Here is a 21229-nt window from a genome sequence, read left to right as displayed (position 1 = left end):
CGGATGAGAGGGGTGAGCCATTGAGCCCCTCCTGGCCACAGTAGAGGCAGATCCAGGGATCACCGCCACTGCTTCTCAGTGTCTGTCAGCTGGCTCCAGGAGCCATCCACCTGCATGGGTTCTGGTTGGGGGGCAGTGTCTTGGTTCCTTGACCCAAACCGGGGAAGTTCTGCCAGGACTCACCCATCGTGTCGTTCCACACCCCTTTCTTTCAAGCAATTGTTGATGTTGACACAGAGGGTGATGAATGCTGGCAGCGTAGCAGGAGGGTCTACTCAGGCCAGCTCATCCTTGATAATGGAGTTAGGCTGAGACAAAAATGGAACCGCTATGCTGCCTCATTCCACAGCATGTCAACCGCCAAGCAACGGAACTTGGCAGCATATTCAGCAACCATCCGGCGCCCCGCTTTAGGGTCTGGAGGGCCAGCTCTGCTGTGTGGGCCCAGTTTATATCTCCAAACATGCCCTCCAAGACCCACACAGGTTTGCAGCAGGGCCAGAGGTAGAAGCAGAGTCCAAACAGGCAGAGGGGTCAAGAACTGGCAAGGCATAGCAAAGATCAGGAACGAGCAACTGGAACACAACCCTGCCACCACAATGACTCATGTTGCTGTGGCAAGGTTTGAGAGGGAGCTCTTTATAGGGCTCCTTGAGGCTCCCAGCTGGTCTGCATTAGAGGCCCTGGGAGCACCTGCAGGGCCTGGGCCTAACCCCACAAATACTGTGAGCCAGGCTGCCTTCTGGCCCCCCGGTGGAGCTGCAGGGCTTCCCAGTCTGAGCAGATCCTGACACTGTATTAGGTATAAAACCTTTAAGCTCTGCTACCAAAATAAATCCTCTGTACCTAAAAGAAACTTAATAGTCTGGTTCCTGTGGGATTGACGCTGCAACTAGAGACAGCCTTTCAAAATAAACAAAAATTAAGGTGTTTATTAAGGGGAATTATTTGCAAAAGGGAATAAAATGTCACTCTTCAAATAATAGGTTGAAATAAGAACACTTTTCTCTCTGGAGAACTTGAGAATGGAGCTACTTCCACTGTGTTGCTGTTAATAACGTTTTGTTTGAGTTGTGTTCCGTTCCCCACCACCCCCTTTAGAATCGTCTTGCTTAGGGTTTCCTAATGTTCCTGGCTGATTTCTTTTGAGTTCTTTGCTGAAAGGAGTTTGAATGTCTTTGCTCTTGATGTGTTTGATTTATGCCAGATCATGGTTAAAGTTTATCAGTAGTAGTGATGTGTGACCTACACATTAAAAACCCCTTAATCCTTGATTTTATGTAGGACGTCATGATCGAAAGGGTATGTGAGAGAATGTTAGGGAGCTGGATCTTCAGTTGCCAAGAAATGTGTGACCTAGTGGTCATGGCTGGTGCTATTAAATGCTGTAGTTATGAAAAAAAAATTCTGTTGAATGTGAGTAGAGTCCATTACTGTGATAGTATTCTACTATTGGTTCTGAACTTTGGGCAGGTAGGTCCCTAAAGTAGTTCTGCAACATCTGCTGTTATGTAAGAAGAAGATATAATTAAGGGTACATAATCTTGGCTAGAGATGTGAAGGCCTGGAGGAAAACAGGAAAAAATGGGGGGGGGGGTTTCTGAGGACCGTTCTTGTTTTATTGAAAAATTGGAAAAAATCTAACCCCTTTGGATTATGAAATATTTTCTTTTAGAATTTAAGGCAAAGTATTTATATAGTCTTACCCAGCTTTTACTCCCCCCAAAATGATTTCTAAAAACTATGTAATAAGAACACTTATTAATTAATTAATTAATTAATTACATGGATATCCCACCTTTCTTCCATCATGGAACTCAAGGTGGCTACATGTGATTCTCAGGTGGTCTCCCTTCCAAGCACTAACCAGACCCAAACCTGCTTAACTTCAGCAAGGTGGCTGCTGTCAAGGGCTCCTTGGAGGCCTCTCTCAGTCTAATCCAGTAGCCAAGTCCAGACACAGACAAAGGGATTCCTTTCAAAGCTTTATTCTTCTTTTACAACTTAACAACTATACCGTTTGCAACTAGATCTGAGCAGCACAGTACCTAGGCCCTAAGTTGGAACAGTTGGTCCCCGTTTGAAAGGGAATTACTGGCAGATCCCTGAACTTAAGGACTAGGGAGAGTCCCTCCCCTTTTCCCTTGGATCCTCTGAGCGCAGCCATTGTTTGCGCGCCAACCGGGCACTACGCCTCCTTTCCGCGCCCTCCATCTGGCGCCGCTCTCTGCGTCGGCGTCGCGCATCCACCAAGTCTGCTATCTGCGCTCGGTCACTCCCTGGACTGCTATCTAAGCTAGGAATGCCGGTGGGAGGAATCTCCGTCAGCTGTTGGCCCTGGGAAAGAGGAGCGCGCTCCTCTCCCAGGAGCAACTGCTCTTCCTCAGAATCAGAACTACTCTGGGACTCCATGGGCTCAGTATCCACCCTGACAGCTGCCTCATGTGCCTTCAGACTATGCCCTGGGGCCTTTATAGAAAGACTAGAGATGTAAAATGTCTGGAAATAATGAAGCCTTGGGGAAAAATTTTTTAATCCTCTCTTTAAGATTCCCAGCATAGTTAGTTCTTTTATTCCTTATTAAAATTATTGATCTAAATTATATTTTACTGATGCTCAGTTTCCCAGCATGTGAGTAGGATTCTTGACGGTAAATATGCATTCTTGACAGCTTGGGTTTTGTTCTATAGAATTCTGTGTTTCTGATGCTGTAGCAGTCATTTAATGCAGTTGTAATCTATTCAGACAATGTTGTTGTTGTTGTTGTTCAGTCGTTCAGTCGTGTCCGACTCTTCGTGACCCCCATGGACCATAGCACGCCAGACCTTCCTGTCCTGTGCTCTCTCCCGGAGTGTATTCAAGTCCATATTCATTGCATCGGTGATGCTATCTAGCCATCTCATCCTCTGCAGTCCCCTTCTCCTTTTGCCTTCAATCTTTCCCAGCATCAGAGTCTTTTCCAGGAGTTTTCTCTTCACATTACGTGGCCAAAATATTTCAGCTTCAGCTTCAGTATCTGTCCTTCCAATGAGCAGTCGGGGTTGATTTCCTGTAGGATTGACTGATTTGACCTCCTTGCAGTCCAGGGGACTCGTAGGAGTCCCCTACAAGACCATCGAGTCCAACCCCCTGCTCAATGCAGGAATCCAAGTCAAGGCATCCCTGACAAGTGGCTGTCCAGCTTTATCTTGAATGCCTCCAGTGTGGGAGAGCCCACTATCTCCCTAGGTAATTGGTTCCATTGTCGTATTGCTCGAACAGTCAGGAAGTTTTTCCTGATGTTCAGCCAGAATCTGGCTTCCTGTCACTTGAGCCCATCATTCCATGTCCTCCATTCTGGGAAGATCGAGAAGAGGTCCTGGCCTTCCTCTCTGTGACAACCTTTCAAGTACTTTAAGAGCACTATCCTATCTCCCCTCAGTCTTCTCAAGGCTAAACATGCCCAGTTCTTTAAGTCTCTCCTCAGAGGGCTTTGTTTCCAGTCCCCAGATCATCTTCCTTGCCCTCTGGACCCTCTCCAGTTTGTCTGCATTGTTCTTAAAGTGTTGTGCCCAGAACTGGTGAATATGATGCCAACATCTGAGTGTTATCTGTTTGTCATTCATTGTTTGCAGCCTAAAGAATGTAATGGTATCAAAATTCCAGTTGACACCAGCAAGCCGAACCCTAATGAAGTTGAATTTGATAACCTGTATTTGGATATGAATGGCATCATCCATCCTTGTACACATCCTGAGGACAAGTGAGTGGCAGTTGTAATTAAATAAGTAGCATGTCTTAGGTATTGTTTGGAGTATTAACACAATGCCTTACATTTGCAGGCCAGCACCCAAAAATGAAGATGAAATGATGGTAGCCATTTTTGAGTATATTGACAGGCTTTTCAACATTGTCAGGCCAAGGCGGCTTCTCTACATGGCAATAGATGGAGTGGTAAGTACTGAAATGTTCACTACTAATGTGTCTGGCAGTCCAATGTGGCCCCATTCAGAGCCATGCAATTTAGAGATGGCAACTTTGCACAGTCACTTTTGGAGGAACAATAGGGGCCTCCAAAGCAAAAGAAGCCTTTGGAAGCCTTGGTATGTGTGCAGAGCTCCATATACAGCTCATTAAACCTAAGTTCAAAAATGTTTGAGAAAACTACTAAGGTATAACACTTCATTTGGACCATGTTATCTGGCTGGTGCCACTGGTTTAGCACATGTGGCAAAAAGTTGAGGCACAGCTGCATTATCATGAAAGCATATTGAATTGCCATACTGTTTCTCATGGTGCAGGAGGGAAAATTGGCAGCAGCTCCAGTGTTCCTTTTTTGTCATCATCAGCAGATAAAGCTTTCTCAATAGTATAGATTTAGTAAATAAACTTCCAAGTAAAGTGATTCAGTCTAGGCTTCTCAGGTGTAATACAAGTATGAACACTTCATTTATGAAAACTGTTTACAAATAAACAAACATTAGTCATGTTGTTGACACTTTTAGGCTCCCCGTGCAAAAATGAACCAGCAAAGATCCAGAAGGTTCAGAGCATCAAAGGAAGGCGTGGAGACTACAGAAGAGAAGCAGAGAATAAGACAAGAGATCTTGGGAAAAGGTATATACATTTGCTAAATATCTAATATACTTCAGTAAAGGGTGACTTGAAGAGGAGCTGTATCTTGTGAAATATATGTTGTCTTTGACGGAAGAGAAATGAATATGCAGTTAGCAAATGTCTAGCCCTGGAGAAAAGACTGATGTGCACTTACTTAATTTTGTATGAATGAGATAATGCCTTATCAGGATTGTGTGTATTTTGTGACTCCTTGCAAGGGCAGAAAAGCTGCACAATGTGGTAATGAACACAGAATTCAACTGTGCATTTTTTTAACATAGGAAGTTTCTAGTGTTTAAAGTTGTTAAAATATGCTTGAAAGGGCATGACCAATGCATTGTGAAAGCAGAAAGCACAGTTGCTGAATAACATTTTTAGTGGTGGAGTGCTCTGTATAGCATCTTGCCTCTGTTTGTGACTAGCAGAACAGAATAAAGGATCATGCAAAGGTGCATGATTTTGTTAATAATCACTCATAATTTATCCTTAAAACACTATAGCTGCAATCCTGTGACAATCTGTGATTCCCTTAATTGAACTGCTAGTAAAATAAGATGTTATGAATTCAAAATAAGTGTGGTGGAAAATGTCTGTTCCTCCTCCCACCCAGCAATTACCTTTGTCAGATTACTTTTCAGTTCCATTCTGTATCTTTTTAAAGGTGGCTTTCTTCCTCCAGAAGAAATAAAGGAAAGATTTGACAGCAATTGTATTACTCCAGTAAGTACTCCTACACTTAACCTCTAAGTTGGGAATGGGCCCAGCATCGATCACAATTCCTGAGGGATTCCTGGTTGGCCACAGGTTTCTTCCCCGCTCCTAGAGTCAGAACAGCAGTGAGGGCAGCTAGGATCCAGCAGCTCTTCTCTGTACAAACACTGTTTGTTGGTACTCACAAATGGACAAGGTGCCTTCTCTTCTGCAAGTGCTGCTGCTAAACAGTGCTGCACTGCAAGAAATGCAAGGAGAAACCGAAAGGAGCATCCCATAATTCAGGGTGGTGGCAGCTGCTGCTGTGAAGCAGCAGCAATGACCTAGGTGAGAGCTGGTAGCAAGACAGAACGGAAACAGTAAGAAAAGGAGGACACTGGGCGCTCCTGCAGGTAAATGTGTGTTTGTGTTCCTCCAGCCCTCTGTGGCATTTCTGTGATCATCACCAGAACTCTTCTCATGTGTGCTCTTTTCCTCTTGCTGGGCATTGCGAAAGAAAAGCAGGAAAGGGCAGTGGCACGTACAGGACAGCAGTGCTGTGAGGCAAAGGGTTCCCAACCAGAAGGATTAGGATTTGTGGCCAGGACGATGGAGAGAAACCAGTGCTACTTACCGAAACAAGAGGTTCTGGGTCTCAAGGTTATCTTGGAATCTAGTTGTTTGTCCTCAGAACCCATTTCCCCAGATATGTAAGCTTCTTGAGGTTACTTGATGGTAAAGGGATAAACATCATCATCATCATCATCATCATAATCTCCTTTAATAATAAACTCAGGTGGCCATCTGTTTGGAAGCAAAATGCCCCCCTTCCAATAAGTTGATGGTTTCTATGTACTTGGGGGGACTCCCTAAAAGTCTTAACAGCCCTGTGGGTTTCCAGGACTTTTGAAAGATTGAGAGCATACGTAGAATAAATTCTGGAGTTCCTGTCATTTCTAGGGGAATATATTTCTCACCACCACTATATAGCAATTAAATGTTCAGGTTCAGGGCATCCCATAAGCCAGGGGACCTCAGGTCCAGGGACCAGATCGGCCTTTCTGGGGTCTCAGTCCAGCCCTCCAGAGCTCCCCAGATGGTCTCACCTCTTTTCCCAAACCACCAACCATTGGGTAGTTTCCCAGCTTTTGTGCAGTTTTTCCCCCCGTTTCTAAAAGATTGAAAAACCTCTCCTAAGGTTTAGTTACTGGCAGAAAGAACTTTAAGCTTTACATTTTAGTGTAAAGCTTAAGCAAGTTTTGCTGCCTGGTAAACTTCAAAGACAGAAGTTCAGCCTGATCATTAGTCAAGTTGTATTTTTCTGAGGCTTTTTGCTTCCTAATTGCAAAATGGAAATATAAATGGTGACACAAATTGCAATTGAGTAAAAAATAGTGTATCTATTTTTTAAAATCTCTGCTATAATCTAGCAATTGGCCTCAGGATTAAACACTTATCTCTCAGCCTTGGTTTTCCTCCGTACCTGTAAAATGGTAGTGTTAATTGTCTGCTTGTGACCAGGACTTAGGATGCCCCTCTGGATGTAATAATTGTAATAATTCAGCTGTGGATTTGTGTAGGCAAATCACCTAGTATATAGTTCATGGGGGGGCAGTACTTAATTATAATTGGCTCTGTCCCCCAAACTGTCATTTTGTGATGGGTTCAATCCTCTTCACCTACCCAGCTGCGATTTTTATGACTGGCTTCAGCTGGTGGACTCTTGTGCTTATCCTTAAAAAAAAAAAAGAAGATAACTCAAGCCTGTAATCTGACCACCCCAGTTTAAATTATGTGCTTGTTCTTTAGGGAACAGAGTTTATGGACAATCTTGCTAAATGTCTTCGCTATTATGTTGCTGATCGTTTAAACAATGACCCAGGATGGAAAAATTTGACGGTAAGTATCCTTCTCATTATGTCCAAGTAAATGAGATTTATAGCATTTTTGTCCATACCTCCATGGTTTACTTTTTAATGTAGAAGATAGGTTTTAACTGAAGATGGAGTAACTACACATTAATGTTAAAGCGCTGTTTAGGAACTTCAAAAGCGTTCACCTGTATCATCTCAGATGTGGAAATTTGGCTAACCTGTGAATAAAATGAATGTTTAGGTCAGGGCTAGGCAACCTTTTGGAGCCCATTTGGCAATTTGAGAAACTGTCCTGGGCACCACCACAAAATGGCTGCTGTGGGAGGTGCGGCTAACCACACAAAGAAAGAAACCTTCCCAAAAGACCAAATACAAGGCAGAGGTGGGGGCTGAGCCCCAACACATGACACCACAGCAAGAGGAGTGGAAACTGTGTGCCAGAGCACATCAGTGTGCTGTAAGATTTAAAAATTAAGCTACTATGTTGGATGATATCTACCATTTTGCCTCCTTGGAGCAGGGAGACACAGTATGCTGTTGCCCCTCCCTACAAGTATATGACATCATCCCAAAGGAGGGAGCTTATTTTAGGATTCCCTCAAGTAGCCTGCTTTATTGGTGACAAGTATGGAGAAATCCCAGAAGCATCACCTGAGAAATGTTGTATCATCCTGACTGGCTGTACAAAGGGGAGGGCAGGAGGCATTAATTACTGGGCTATCTCACAGTGGCAAGGGGGATGCCAGTGGGGGTGGGGATGTTGTCTATCTTTGTGAGTGTAAAAGTAAAGTATACATCCAGTTTTAATCAGAAAAAACATTTCCCTGGGTAGCACAATATTTCCAAAACTTTTGATAAGTAAACGTTCTTTTAAATCAATCTTTTATTGTGAATTTTTAAAAAACAAAACAAACTGAACACATTACAAAAATCTAAAAAAAAAAAGAACGAAATAAAAATACAAATCCTCAGTTTCTAACATTACAATATTCGAGAAAAAGGGGGGTTACACATAAACTTCAGTAAAAGCAGACCAGATATCCGCATATAAGTCGAATTGCAAGTTACACCTGTATACCACTCTTTCAAATGTTGCTAGTGTTGTTAAGTCTTCAGTCCATTGCTTTAAAGGCGGTGAGCTTTTATCCTTCCAATATCATAGTATCAGTCTTTTAGCAACCAAAAGGGTGTGAAAAATCCATTTATGCTGACCATGTGTTACATTCCAAGAAGTAGGTAAGTAGTTTAAAAGAACATTTACATCAGTAAATATTAAAGAGCTTTCGAATACAAAATTTATCCGTATAATAACTTCCTCCCCAAAGGAGGCAACCATTGGGCATTTCCAAAACATATTAATAAAAGAAGCATTGAATGCATTACACTTCCAACAATTAGCCAAATTTGACAAGCCTTTACTAAAAAGACATTGTGGCAATCCAATAGCCCTGAAATAAGAGCTTTTGCTGAATAAGGCGTAAATGAAGATCCATTGAAATGTCGGATACAAATGCCAAAACGGCAGTCCATTGATTATGCAAAACAGGACGTTCCAATTTCCTGTTCCATTCCTGCTGTAAACCACTTGTATCATGTTTATTCATTGATAATAAATGTTTATAAAAATGAATCGTAGGTCGATACATCTGATCAGCTTCAATAAGTATTTCCAATAGCGAAGGAGACTGCAAGTCAGTAAAAGCAGCAGGACCGAATCTAGATACCAACAAATGTTTCAACTGCAAGTACTGCCATTCCGCTGAAGCCAGCAGATCAAATTGATCTTGCAAAGTTGAAAATAACAAAAACTCATCATCAACCCCCGCTAATTGATCTAAAGTAAAGATCATCTTAACTGTCCAGGCCCGCCATAAAAATATTTTCTTGCCAATTCTTAAATCTGGATTTCCCCATAAAGTCAATTTAGCATGGGAAAATGGATCAAACTGTAATTGACGTGACATTATACGCCAAACTTCCCTGACTGCCAAAATTGTGGGAGGTGCTCTGTCTGCCTTAATATGCTGAGAACTTAATTGTTGTTGTTCAGTTGTTCAGTCGTGTCCGACTCTTCGTGACCCCATGGACCATAGCACGCCAGGCCTTCCTGTCCTGCGCTCTCTCCCGGAGTGTGCTCAAAGTTCATATTCATTGCATCGGTAATGCTATCTAGCCATCTCATCCTCTGTCGTCCCCTTCTCCTTTTGCCTTCAGTCTTTCCCAGCATCAGGGTCTTTTCCAGAGAGTTTTCTCTTCGCATTAGGTGACCAAAATATTTGAGCTTCAGCTTCAGTATCTGTCCTTCCAATGAGCACTCAGGGTTGATTTCCTTTAGGATGGACTGATTTGACCTCCCTGCAGTCCAGGGGACTCGTAAGAGTCTTCTCCAGCACCACAGTTCGAAAGTATCAATTTTTCGGCGCTCAGCCTTCCTTATAGTCCAGCTCTCACAGCCATACATTACTACTGGGAAAACCATAGCTTTGATTAGATGGACCTTTGTCGGCAGGTGATGTCTCTGCTTCTTACTATGCTGTCTAGGTTTGCCATAGCTTTCGTCCCAAGGAGCTAGCGTCTTTTAATTTCATGGCTACAGTCACCGTCTGCGGTGATCTTGGAGCCCAAGAAAGTAGAATCTGTCACTGCTTCCATTTCTTTCCCTTCTATATGCCAGGAAGTGATGGGGCCAGATGCCATGATCTTAGTTTTTTTAACGTTGAGTTTCAAACCAGCTTTTGCACTCTCCCCTTTCACCCTCAACAAGAGGCCCTTTAGATCCTTTTTGCTTTCTGCCATTAGGTTGGTATCGTGTGCATATCGGAGGTTGTTGTTAATTCTCCTGGCAATCTTAATTCCGACCTGTGATTCATCCAACCCGGCGTTTCTCTTGATGTACTCTGCATATAAGTTAAATAAGCAGGGTGACAATATGCAGCCTTGTCGTACTCCTTTCCCAATTTTGAACCACTCGGTTGTTCCATGACTGGTTCTTACTGTTGCTTCTTGGCCTTCGTACAGGTTTCTCAGGAGACAGGTAAGGTGGTCTGGTACTCCCATCACTTTAAGAATTTGCCAGAGTTTGTTGTGATCCACACAATCAAAGACTTTAGCGTAGTCAATGAAGCAGACATAGACGTTTTTCTGGAATTCTCTTGCTTTCTCCATGATGCAGCGAATGTTGGCGATTTGATCTCTAGTTCCTCTGCCTCTTCGAAACCCAGCTTGTTCTTCCGGTAGTTCTCGGTTCGCATACTGCTGAAGCCTAGCTTGTAGGATTTTGAGCATCACCTTGCTGGCATGTGAAATGAGCGCAATTGTGTGGTAGTTCGAACACTCTTTGGCGTTGCCCTTCTTTGGAATTGGAATGTAAACTGACCTTTTCCAGTCTTGCGGCCACTGTTGAGTGTTCCAAATGTGTTGGCATATTGAATGCAGCACTTTAACAGCATCATCTTTTAGGATTTTAAATAGCTCAGCTGGAATACTGTCATCTCTGCTAGCTTTGTTGTTACTAATGCTTCCTAAGGCCCACTTGACTTCACTCTCTGGGATGTCCGGCTCAAGTTCAGTGACCGCACTATCATGGCTATCAAGGACATTCAGATCTTTCCTGTATAGTTCTTCTGTGTATTCTTGACACCTCTTCTTAATCTCATCTGTTTCTGTTAGGTCCCTGCCTTCTTTGCCCTTTATCATGCCCGACTTTGCACAAAACGTTCCCTTGAGATCTCCGATTTTCTTGAAGAGATCTCTCGTCTTTCCCATTCTCTTGTTTTCCTCGATTTCTTTGCATTGTTCATTTAAGAAGGCCTTCTTGTCTCTCCTTGCTATTCTCTGGAACTCTGCATTCAGTTGGATATATCTTCCCCTTTCTCCCTTGCTTTTCGCTTCCCTTCTTTCCTCAGCTACTTGTAAAGCCTCATCAGACAGCCACTTTGCTTTCTTGCATTTCTTTTTCTTTGAGATGGATTGAGTTGCTGCCTGCTGAACAATGTTACGGACCTCCATCCATAGTTCCTCAGGCACTCCGTCTATCAGGTCTAATCCCTGAAATCTATTCCTCACCTCCACTGTATATTCACAAGGGATATGATTGAGGTCATACCTGAATGGTTTAGTGGTTTTCCCTACTTTCTTCAATTTAAGCTGAAATTTTGCAACAAGAAGCTCACAATCTGAGCCACAGTCAGCTCCAGGTCTTGTTTTGACTGACTGTATAGAGCTTCTCCATCTTTGGCTGCAAAGGACATAATCAATCTGATTTCGATATTGACCATCTGGTGATGTCCATGTGTAGAGTCGCCTCTTGTGCTGTTGGAAAAGAGTGTTTGCTATGATCAGTGTGTTCTCCTGGCAAAACTCTGTTAGCTTTTGTCCTGCTTCATTTTGTACACCAAGGCCATGCCTGCCTGTTATCCCGGTGATTTCTTGATTTCCTACTTTAGCATTCCAATCCCCTATGATGAAGAGGACATCTTTTTTTGGTGTTAGTTCTAGAAGGTGTTGTAGGTCTCCATAGAACCGATCATCCTCAGCTTCTTCGGCATCAGTGGTTGGGGCATAGACTTGAATTACTGTGATGTTGAATGGTTTGCCTTGGATTCGTACTGAGATCATTCTTTTGTTTTTAAGATTGTACCGCAGTACTGCTTTCCCCCCCCTTTTGTTGACTATGAGTGCTACTCCATTTCTTCTAAGGGATTCTTGCCCACAGTAGTAGATATGATGGTCACCTGAATTAAATTCGCCCATGCCTGTCCATTTGAGTTCGCTGATTCCCAAGATGTCGATGTTCAATCTTGCCATCTCATGTTTGGCCACCTCTAGCTTACGTTGATTCATTGATCTTACGTTCCAGGTTCCTAAACAATATTGTTCTTTACAGCATCAGACTTTCTTTTCACCACCAGACACATCCACAGCTGAGTGTCCTTTCGGGTTTGGCCCAGCCGCTTCACTCTTTCTGGCGCTACTTGGAAATACCCTCTGCTCTTCCCCAGTAGCATATTGGACACCTTCCGACCTGAGGGGCTCATCTTGCGGCGTCATCTCTTTTAGCCTTGTGATACGTTCCATGGGGTTTTCTTGGCAAGAATACTGGAGTGGGTTGCCATTTTCTTCTCCAGTGGACCACATTTTGTCGGAACTCTCTACCATGACCTGTCTGTCTTGGGTGGCCCTGCACGGCATAGCTTATGGCTTCACTGAGTTATGCAAGCCCCTTCGCCACAACAAGGCAGTGATCCATAAAGGGGATCAGAATCATGGATCCATGAAGGGGATCCATGAAGGGGGTCAGAACCTAATGCCATCCATTTAAAGAGAGGCTCCAGACAAGAAGATTCCAATACTGACCACAAAGGAAAATAAATTTGAGTGGAAAAGACCAAAATTTAGTAGAGGTCAGCAAACAGGCCTGATGGTACATAGCTAGATCCAGAAAACTGAACCCGCCTTCATTAATTGGAAGTTGCATCCTTTTAAAAGATATCCTTGGTGGAGAGGAACCCCAAAAGAATTTACGAAACAAAGTACTGAGTTTTTGGAAATATTTGCCAGGTATAAGTATGGGGATCCCACGTATAACATAAATAATTCATCTTAATTGTATTCACCTTTCCCCATAAACTCAACTTTAAAGATGCCCATCTATCTATATCTCATGAAATATCATTAATCAACTTGTTTAAATTTTAACTAATCATTTGAGATATCTCTCTAGCAATAATTATTCCCAAATAACTGATAACCTCTGGGCGCTGTCGAAATTGCCAACTGGCTAATACACTGGAGTATAGCCCATGTCCAATCGGCATTATTTCCGACTTTGACCAGTTAATTGAATAGCCGGACAATTCACCAAAGGTATTAATCAGTTTCATCAAAGCTGGAACTGACGACTGGAGTCTTGAGATAAACAACAAAAGATCATCAGCATAAAGACTAATTTTAAATTCTAATCCAAAATGGACAAATCCATGAATACTATTATTTTGTCTAGTAGCACATGCCAGGGGTTTCAAACATAAATTGAATATCAATGGGGAAAGTGGGCAACCTTATCAGGTGCCCCACCCTAGTAAAAAAAAAAAGCTGAGAATAAACCTTTGCTCGTTACTCTCACTCCAGGAGCTGAATATAAAATTTTAACCCATTTCAAAAATTCTATAGGAAAACCAAAATTAGCCAATGTGGTAAAAATAGATTTCCAGTGAATTTTGTCAAAGGCCTTTTCTGCATCCAAGGAAATGATGGCCACTTGATCAGTTCTTTCAGAGTTTAAAGCAACCAGATCAACAACTAATCTAAGATTATCAGCCCCCTGTGTATTTTTAATAAATCCCACCTGGTCTGGTCTAACCAATACAGCCACAAGCTGTTGTAATCTATTGGCCAAAATTGCTGTTAATATTTTGATATCTACATTAATTAATGATAATAGGTTGATAGTTTGCGCAATATGTATGGTCTTTGCCTGGCTTAGGAATCACAGTAATGTAAGCATCATTTAATGATGAAGAAATGGAGGCCACTTTAGAAATATGGTTATAGAGGCAATACAACTTTGGGGCTAAAAAACTAGAAAATGTTTTATACCATTCAATTGGAAATCCATCCAGTCCGGGTGCTTTCCCAGTATTCATTTTCATTATTGCATTCATAATTCCCTCTAAATGCAGAGAGCTAAAAGGAGCTGTTGTTGTGAAGAATCTAAATGTGGAAGATGAATCTGAAAAAAAAGTGTCCATGTCTTGCACTGATATCTTATTACCAGTAATTACTGGTACTATACAGATCAGAATAAAACTTTAAAAATTCTGAGTTTATGTCTGTAGAAGAAGCATATACTTTACCACTCTCATCTTTAAATAGCTGAAATAACATTTTGATGGTGGTGCTGTTTAAAATGATGTGCAAGAGTTTTACTAGGACGTTCACCATTTTCCCAATATTTCTGTTGTAGAAGGATATTATTCAACTAGTACTTAGTATTCTGTAGCTCTTGATAAAGTTGTACTGTGGGTGAAGTGGCAAACTGAGTTATGAGAAATTTCAGCTTCTTATTTAAGTGTGTCTGTTGTGTTTTTTTAAGCTTTTTTTGATAGGAAGCATAAGAGATAATTTGGCCCCTTATAAAAGCTTTACTAGCCTTCCATTCAGTGGTTACGAACCTGCTGTACCCTCGTTAGTATTGAAATATTCTGTTAGTTTAGCTAACATCTGGGTTTTAAATTTCTCATCATTAAGAAGTGAAACATTAAAACGCCAAAGACCAAGGGCCCTAGGAATATCAGAAAATTGCAGGTCCAAACATACTGGGGTATGATCTGACACTACCAATATCTCAATCTTGCAGTCTTTGATTTGATGTACTAAAGTTGTAGAAATAAAAAAAAATAGTCCAATCTAAAGCAGTTATGGTAAACTGGTGAAATAAAAGTATACTCTCTGTCAGCAGGATGTAAAATTCTCCAAGCATCAGTTAAACCATATTCCATCATATAAGCCTGAAGCACCAGTCTCACCACAGATTGAGTCTTGGGAGAAGATGTTCTCCTATCTAACAGAGGATCGAAGACCTTGTTGAAGTCCCCACCAATCAAATAATAATAGCTAATATCAACCAGTTTAGCAAAACAATCATGAAACATAGCCAGAGAATCAATATTTGGCCCATATACATTGATCATAACAATTAATTTGCCCATATACCTTCCTACCAAGATCAAAAAACACCCCTCAGTATAAAAAATCACCCATTGAACTGAGATAGAAAGTCGCTTATGAATTAAAATTGCAACCCCTTTATACCGCGTTGAAGTGTCTGTGATATAGGCCCTCCCAACTCAATCATTTTGCAACATCTGCCAGTTTGCAGCCATCAAATGAGTTTCTTGTAAGAAAGCCCTGTCAACATTAAGCTCTTTTTATCTTGGTAAGAGCTCTTTTCTGTTTGTTTCCATTTCGCAGCCCCTTAACATTCCATGAAGTCATTTGCCCCTCCACCCAAACACATCTTTCTAGATTTACAAACAGTGACTAAATTTATATACCGTAATTGGTATAACAAATACATCCTTAATTTACATTTAGGATTAACCATTTCAAACTTTATTAAAATAATTCTTGACTGAGAAAAAATTTAAAATTATTCCAAAATATGAATAAAAGTTGAAAATAAAAAAACGGAATAAAAATAAAACTCAAATAATCCAATTTGTGACCACCTCCCATAAAAAGTGCCAAAAAACCCCACCCCTCACAGATGAAAACAAAAAAACCTTAACAAAAACAAAAAATAAAAACTTTTGCCTTCCGTTTGAACTGACGTGTAACTGCAATGCTCAGCTTGGCCCCTCCTGCATATTAAATACATATACAGAGCAAAATTACAAACATATAAATTTAACCAACAAGAAATAATAATAATTTTAAAAAGAATTAAAAAGCCAGTTGGATATTTCAACTAATATTGTTTCAGGAGATGTATTCATGTGTACACACACACACACACACACACACACAAATGCATATGTGTATACATATACATACAGACGCATACATGTAAGTATCTACATAACCTTATTAAGCTAAATTTAATATAGTAGTTACATATAACCTGTAGTTACTCAAAATGTGTAAATTAACACAGTTAAAAACAGGAATTATGTATAGGTTATATGTATACAAAAGGAAACAAAGAAAATAAAATGAAAAGCAGGGGGAGCAGAGTATACAATGCATCTGATCTGGCATGCCACCCAGACTTTTTATCAACTATAACCCAAACAAAGCTCAACAGTGAAAGCTGCCAGAGGGACAGTAAAAAAAAGATAGAAAATGGCTGGATTCCAACTCAAGAAGCTGAAGAAGTCGGATCCCCCGTTTTGATTTTAATGACAGTGGCAAATGATTCTGCAGCATCAGAATGTAAAAACCTCTTCATCTGGCCTTCAGTAACAATGCAAAATGTGGCAGGATATTTGATATGATATTGCAAATTAAGTTGCTTTGCCAAATTTCTCACCTTGGTAAATTGTCTTCATCTATCAGCGATTTCTTTAGTATAATCAGGAAAGAGCGTAATCTTGTCATTGGCTGGCCCCCACTGAAGCTCACCCCGCTCTCTTGCTAAATGCATGAGATAATCTTTTGTGGAGACATGTAGAAATTGAACGATAACAGGCCCCGCTCGGATGCCTTGTGTAGAACCAGGAACACGGTAAGCACGCTCAATATCAAGTGGAAAATCAGAAGGCAAAGCCAGTATCTCACCCAGAACTTTATCCATGAACTCAGCAAGACGGAGATCTGCAGCCAGATCTCTAAAGCCAAGAATACGGAGATTAGCTCTCTGAGCAAAGGCCTCCAGTTGAGAAATTCAAGCAGACAGAACATTATGAGAGGCATCCATAGCAGTTTCGTGAGCAGTAACCCAGCCTTCAAGCGCATTAACTTTCAACTCCATCTTTTGAAGACACATATTAATCGAGTCCACAGACCCTTGAAGGGTAGTGATGGAATCCTGAATTGTTTCAAGCTTCTTTGCACTGATAAATGCAAGGATATATATTTTTTTTTATCAAAACAAGCAACTCCTGTCCCTCTCTCACGTCTTTAGAAACCTTTGCTGGGGGGGCAGTTGGGAGGATAGGTGGCGTTCCCAAGCCCTCCTTTCCCCTTGATGTTGCCATCCTCCTCTCACTTCCAAAAGTACAACAAGCAAATATAAGTGTGGAAACAGAAAACAAAAGCTTAAGCAAGTTTAATTGCAAATACTCAGATAACACGACAGCCTCAAAGAGGTCATTTTAAAGTGGAAACTTGAGAGAAACACAGTGAAGAGCCGATCATGATCCCATCTCCAAACGGAAGTCAACCGTTGATAAGTAAACATGAATTAGTAGGATTTTTCTTGGTGCTGCCAAGAATTGAGTGTTTCAACCTATATTTTATATTGCCTTCTTTTGTTGTTAGGTTATTTTATCTGATGCGAGTGCTCCTGGTGAAGGTGAACACAAAATCATGGATTACATACGAAGGCAAAGAGGTAAAAAATATGATTTCTAAGTTAGGAGATGTATCTGTTGCTGTTAATAGAATTGCTTGGGGCAGTTTGATATAAAAAAATGTTTTTTCTGAGTATATATTTTTATACAGAAGTACATACTTGAAACAGGCATAAAGATGTTTATATAGCAGTAAATTTAAGATAAACACTATAATGGTTTTTGTATATAATTTAAACAAAGATGTGGAATCAAACTCAACATTTCATAGAACTTAAAACTAGAGCAGTTGAGATAGGTCTGTGAACCAACTTGCAATAACAACTACCTGTGAAGCCAAATAATAAACTTCATTTAGGTATATTTATTTCCCCAGTTCTTCTTTTTGGTGGAGGACTGCATATGAGATTCTAGAGCATTTCACCTCATTTATGAAATTTTTCTGCTGCCATATAGTTGTATGTATTAGGATTAAAAGAGGCAAAGAAAAGAATTCTGGGGAGCAGTGACAAACATTAACTGCTGCAGTTCAAACCGACCGAGGAAGATGAAGTTACTTCCACTTCTGAATGTTGACGGGCTGGATCCAGATGTTCCTTCCGTGAAGGGCTTCCGGAGGAGATCCAGTGAAGGCTCCCAATGGAGGAAAGGGGGGAGGCAATTTTCATGTATTTTTCCCCTGCAGCCTTCTGTGCCACGTCCCACACTGTTATGGAGAGTCCCCCAATCCTCTGAAGCAGCTTTGGAGGGGGCTGCAGTTGGATGGGGGAATTGGTGAAAATCACCTCTCTTTCCCTCCCGCTTCCTTCAGGGAGAGTAACCTCTGAGCAGACTTCTACTCAAGGGAACCCTGGAATCAAGCCAGTATCTATTTTCCTGATTTGTTGTTGTTCAGTCGTTCAATCGTGTCCGACTCTTCGTGACCCCATGGACCATAGCATGCCAGGCCTTCCTGTCCTGCGCACTCTCCCGGAGCATGCTCAAGTTCATATTCATTGCATCGGTGATGCTATCTAGCCATCTCATCCTCTGTCGTCCCCTTCTCCTTTTGCCTTCAGTCTTTCCCAGCATCAGGGTCTTTTCCAGAGAGTTTTCTCTTCGCATTAGGTGGCCAAAATATTTGAGCTTCAGCTTCAGTATCTGTCCTTCCAATGAGCAGTCGGGGTTGATTTCCTTTAGGATGGACTGATTTGACCTCCTTGCAGTCCAGGGGACTTGTAAGAGTCTTCTCCAGCACCACAGTTCGAAAGCATCAATTCTTTGGCGCTCAGCCTTCCTTATAGTCCAGCTCTCACAGCCATACATTACTACTGGGAAAACCATAGCTTTGATTAGACGAACCTTTGTCGGCAAGGTGATGTCTCTGCTTCTTACTATGCTGTCTAGGTTTGCCATAGCTTTCGTCCCAAGGAGCAAGCGTCTTTTAATTTCATGGCTACAGTCACCGTCTGCGGTGATCTTGGATCCCAAGAAAATAAAATCTGTCACTGCTTCCATTTCTTCCCCTTCTATATGCCAGGAAGTGATGGGGCCAGATGCCATGATCTTAGTTTTTTTAACGTTGAGTTTCAAACCAGCTTTTGCACTCTCCGCTTTCACCCTCAACAAGAGGCTCTTTAGATCCTCTTCACTTTCTGCCATTAGGGTGGTATCGTCTGCATATCTGAGGTTGTTGATAATTCTCCCGGCAATCTTAATTCCGACCTGTGATTCATCCAACCCGGCGTTTCTCATGATGTACTCTGCATATAAATTAAATAAGCAGGGTGACAATATGCAGCCTTGTCATATTCCTTTCCCAATTTTGAACCAATCGGTTGTTCCATGTCCGGTTCTTACTGTTGCTTCTTGACCCTCGTACAGGTTTCTCAGGAGACAGGTAAGATGGTCTAGTACTCCCATCTCTTTAAGAATTTGCCAGAGTTTGTTGTGACCCACACAATGAAAGGCTTTAGCGTAGTCAGTGAAGCAGAAATAGATGTTTTTCTGGAATTCTCTTGCTTTCTCCACGATCCAGCAAATGTTGGCGATTTGATCTCTAGTTCCTCTGCCGGTAGTTCTCGGTTCACATACTGCTGAAGCCTAGCTTGTAGGATTTTGAGCATCACCTTGCTGGCATGTGAAATGAGCGCAATTGTATGGTAGTTTGAGCACTCTTTGGCGTTGCCCTTCTTTGGAATTGGAATGTAAACTGACCTTTTCCAGTCTTGTGGCCATTGTTGAGTGTTCCAAATGTGTTGGCATATTGAGTGCAGCACTTTAACAGCATCATCTTTTAGGATCTTAAATAGCTCAGCTGGAATACTGTCATCTCTGCTAGCTTTGTTGTTAGTAATGCTTCCTAAGGCCCACTTGACATCACTCTCTGGAATGTCCGGCTCAAGTTCAGTGTCCACACTATCATGGCTATCAGGGACATTCAGATCTTTCCTGTATAGTTCTTCTGTGTATTCTTTCCAGCTTTTCTTAATCTCATCTGCTTCTGTTAGGTCCCTGTCTTCTTTGTCCTTTATCATGCCCGTCTTTTCACAAAACATTCCCTTGAGATCTCTGATTTTTTTGACGAGATCTCTAGTCTTTCCCATTCCATTGTTTTCTTCGATTTCTTTGCATTGTTCATTTAAGAAGGCCTTCTTGTCTCTCCTTGCTATTCTCTGGAACTCTGCATTCAGTTGGGTATATCTTCCCCTTTCTCCCTTGCTTTTTGCTTCCCTTCTTTCCTCAGCTACTTGTAAAGCCTCATCAGACAGCCACTTTGCTTTCTTGCATTTCTTTTTCTTTGGGATGGATTGAGTTGCTGCCTCCTGAACAATGTTACGGACCTTCGTCCATAGTTCCTCAGGCACTTTGTCTATCAGGTCTAATCCCTGAAATCTATTCCTCACCTCCACTGTATATTCACAAGGGATATGATTGAGGTCATACCTGAATGGTTTAGTGGTTTTCCCTACGTTCTTCAATTTAAGCCGAAATTTTGCAACAAGAAGCAGCTCATGATCTGAGCCACAGTCAGCTCCAGGTCTTGTTCTGACTGACTGTATAGAGCTTCTCCATCTTTGGCTGCAAAGGACATAATCCATCTGATTTCGATATTGACCATCTGGTGATGTCCATGTGTAGAGTCGCCTCTTGTGCTGTTGGAAAAGAGTGTTTGCTATGATCAGCATGTTCTCTTGGGAAAACCCTATTAGCCTTCGTCCTGCATTTTGTACACTAAGGCCTTGCTTGCCTGTTATCTCGGTGATTTCTTGACTTCCTACTTTAGCATTCCAGTCCCCTATGATGAAGAGGACATCTTTTTTTGGTGTTAGTTCTAGAAGGTGTTGTAGGTCTTCATAGAACCGATCAACCTCAGCTTCTTCGGCATCAGTGGTTGGGGCATAGACTTGAATTACTGTGATGTTGAATGGTTTGCCTTGGATTCGTACTGAGATCATTCTTTTGTTTTTGAGATTGTACCCCAGTACTGCTTTTCCCACCCTTTTGTTGACTATGAGTGCTACTCCATTTCTTCTAAGGGATTCTTGCCCGCAGTAGTAGATATAATGGTCATCTGAATTACATTCACCCATGCTTGTCCATTTTAGTTCACTGATTCCCAAGATGTCGATGTTCAATCTTGCCATCTCATGTTTGACCACCTCCAGCTTACCTGGATTCATTGACCTTACATTCCAGGTTCCTAAACAATATTGTTCTTTACATCATCGGACTTTCTTTTCACCACCAGACACATCCACAGCTGAGTGTCCTTTCGGGTTTGGCCCAGCCGCTTCACTGTTTCTGGCGCTACTTGGAAATACCCTCTGCTCTTCCCCAGTAGTATATTGGACACCTTCCGACCTGAGGGGCTCATCTTGTGGCATCATCTCTTTTAGCCTTGTGATACGTTCCATGGGGTTTTCTTGACAAGAATACTGGAGTGGGTTGCCATTTCCTTCTCCAGTGGACCACATTTTGTCAGAACTCTCCGCCATGACCTGTCCGTCTTGGGTGGCCCTGCACGGCTTAGCTTATGGGTTCACTGAGTTATGCAAGCCCCTTCGCCACAACAAGGCA

At 41.8% G+C, this 21229-nt stretch overlaps 1 protein-coding gene across 6 annotated transcripts in view; it reads left to right on the top strand.

Moving 5' to 3' along the window:
* Positions 1-21229, top strand: part of XRN2 (5'-3' exoribonuclease 2) — an 86784-nt gene that overhangs the window by 10045 nt on the left and 55510 nt on the right. For all 6 annotated transcript variants that reach the window (XR_014790311.1, XR_014790310.1, XM_084850713.1 and 3 more), the window contains exons 2-7: positions 3615-3742; positions 3822-3933; positions 4485-4596; positions 5258-5316; positions 7096-7185; positions 17139-17211. Coding sequence is in view for 4 of the 6 variants with exons in the window: in XM_084850713.1 (XP_084706839.1) it covers positions 3615-3742; positions 3822-3933; positions 4485-4596; positions 5258-5316; positions 7096-7185; positions 17139-17211 (574 nt within the window). In the remaining 2 variants the exon portion in view is untranslated. The remainder of the gene's footprint in view (positions 1-3614; positions 3743-3821; positions 3934-4484; positions 4597-5257; positions 5317-7095; positions 7186-17138; positions 17212-21229) is intronic.

The sequence above is a fragment of the Heloderma suspectum genome, chromosome 4 (assembly GCF_057233095.1).
Source record: "Heloderma suspectum isolate Gila_16-S chromosome 4, 16-S_ref, whole genome shotgun sequence".
Lineage (NCBI taxonomy): Eukaryota > Metazoa > Chordata > Lepidosauria > Squamata > Helodermatidae > Heloderma > Heloderma suspectum.
The sequence above is the reverse complement of the archived record's forward strand: the minus strand, read 5'-3'. Positions and strand labels throughout refer to the sequence as shown.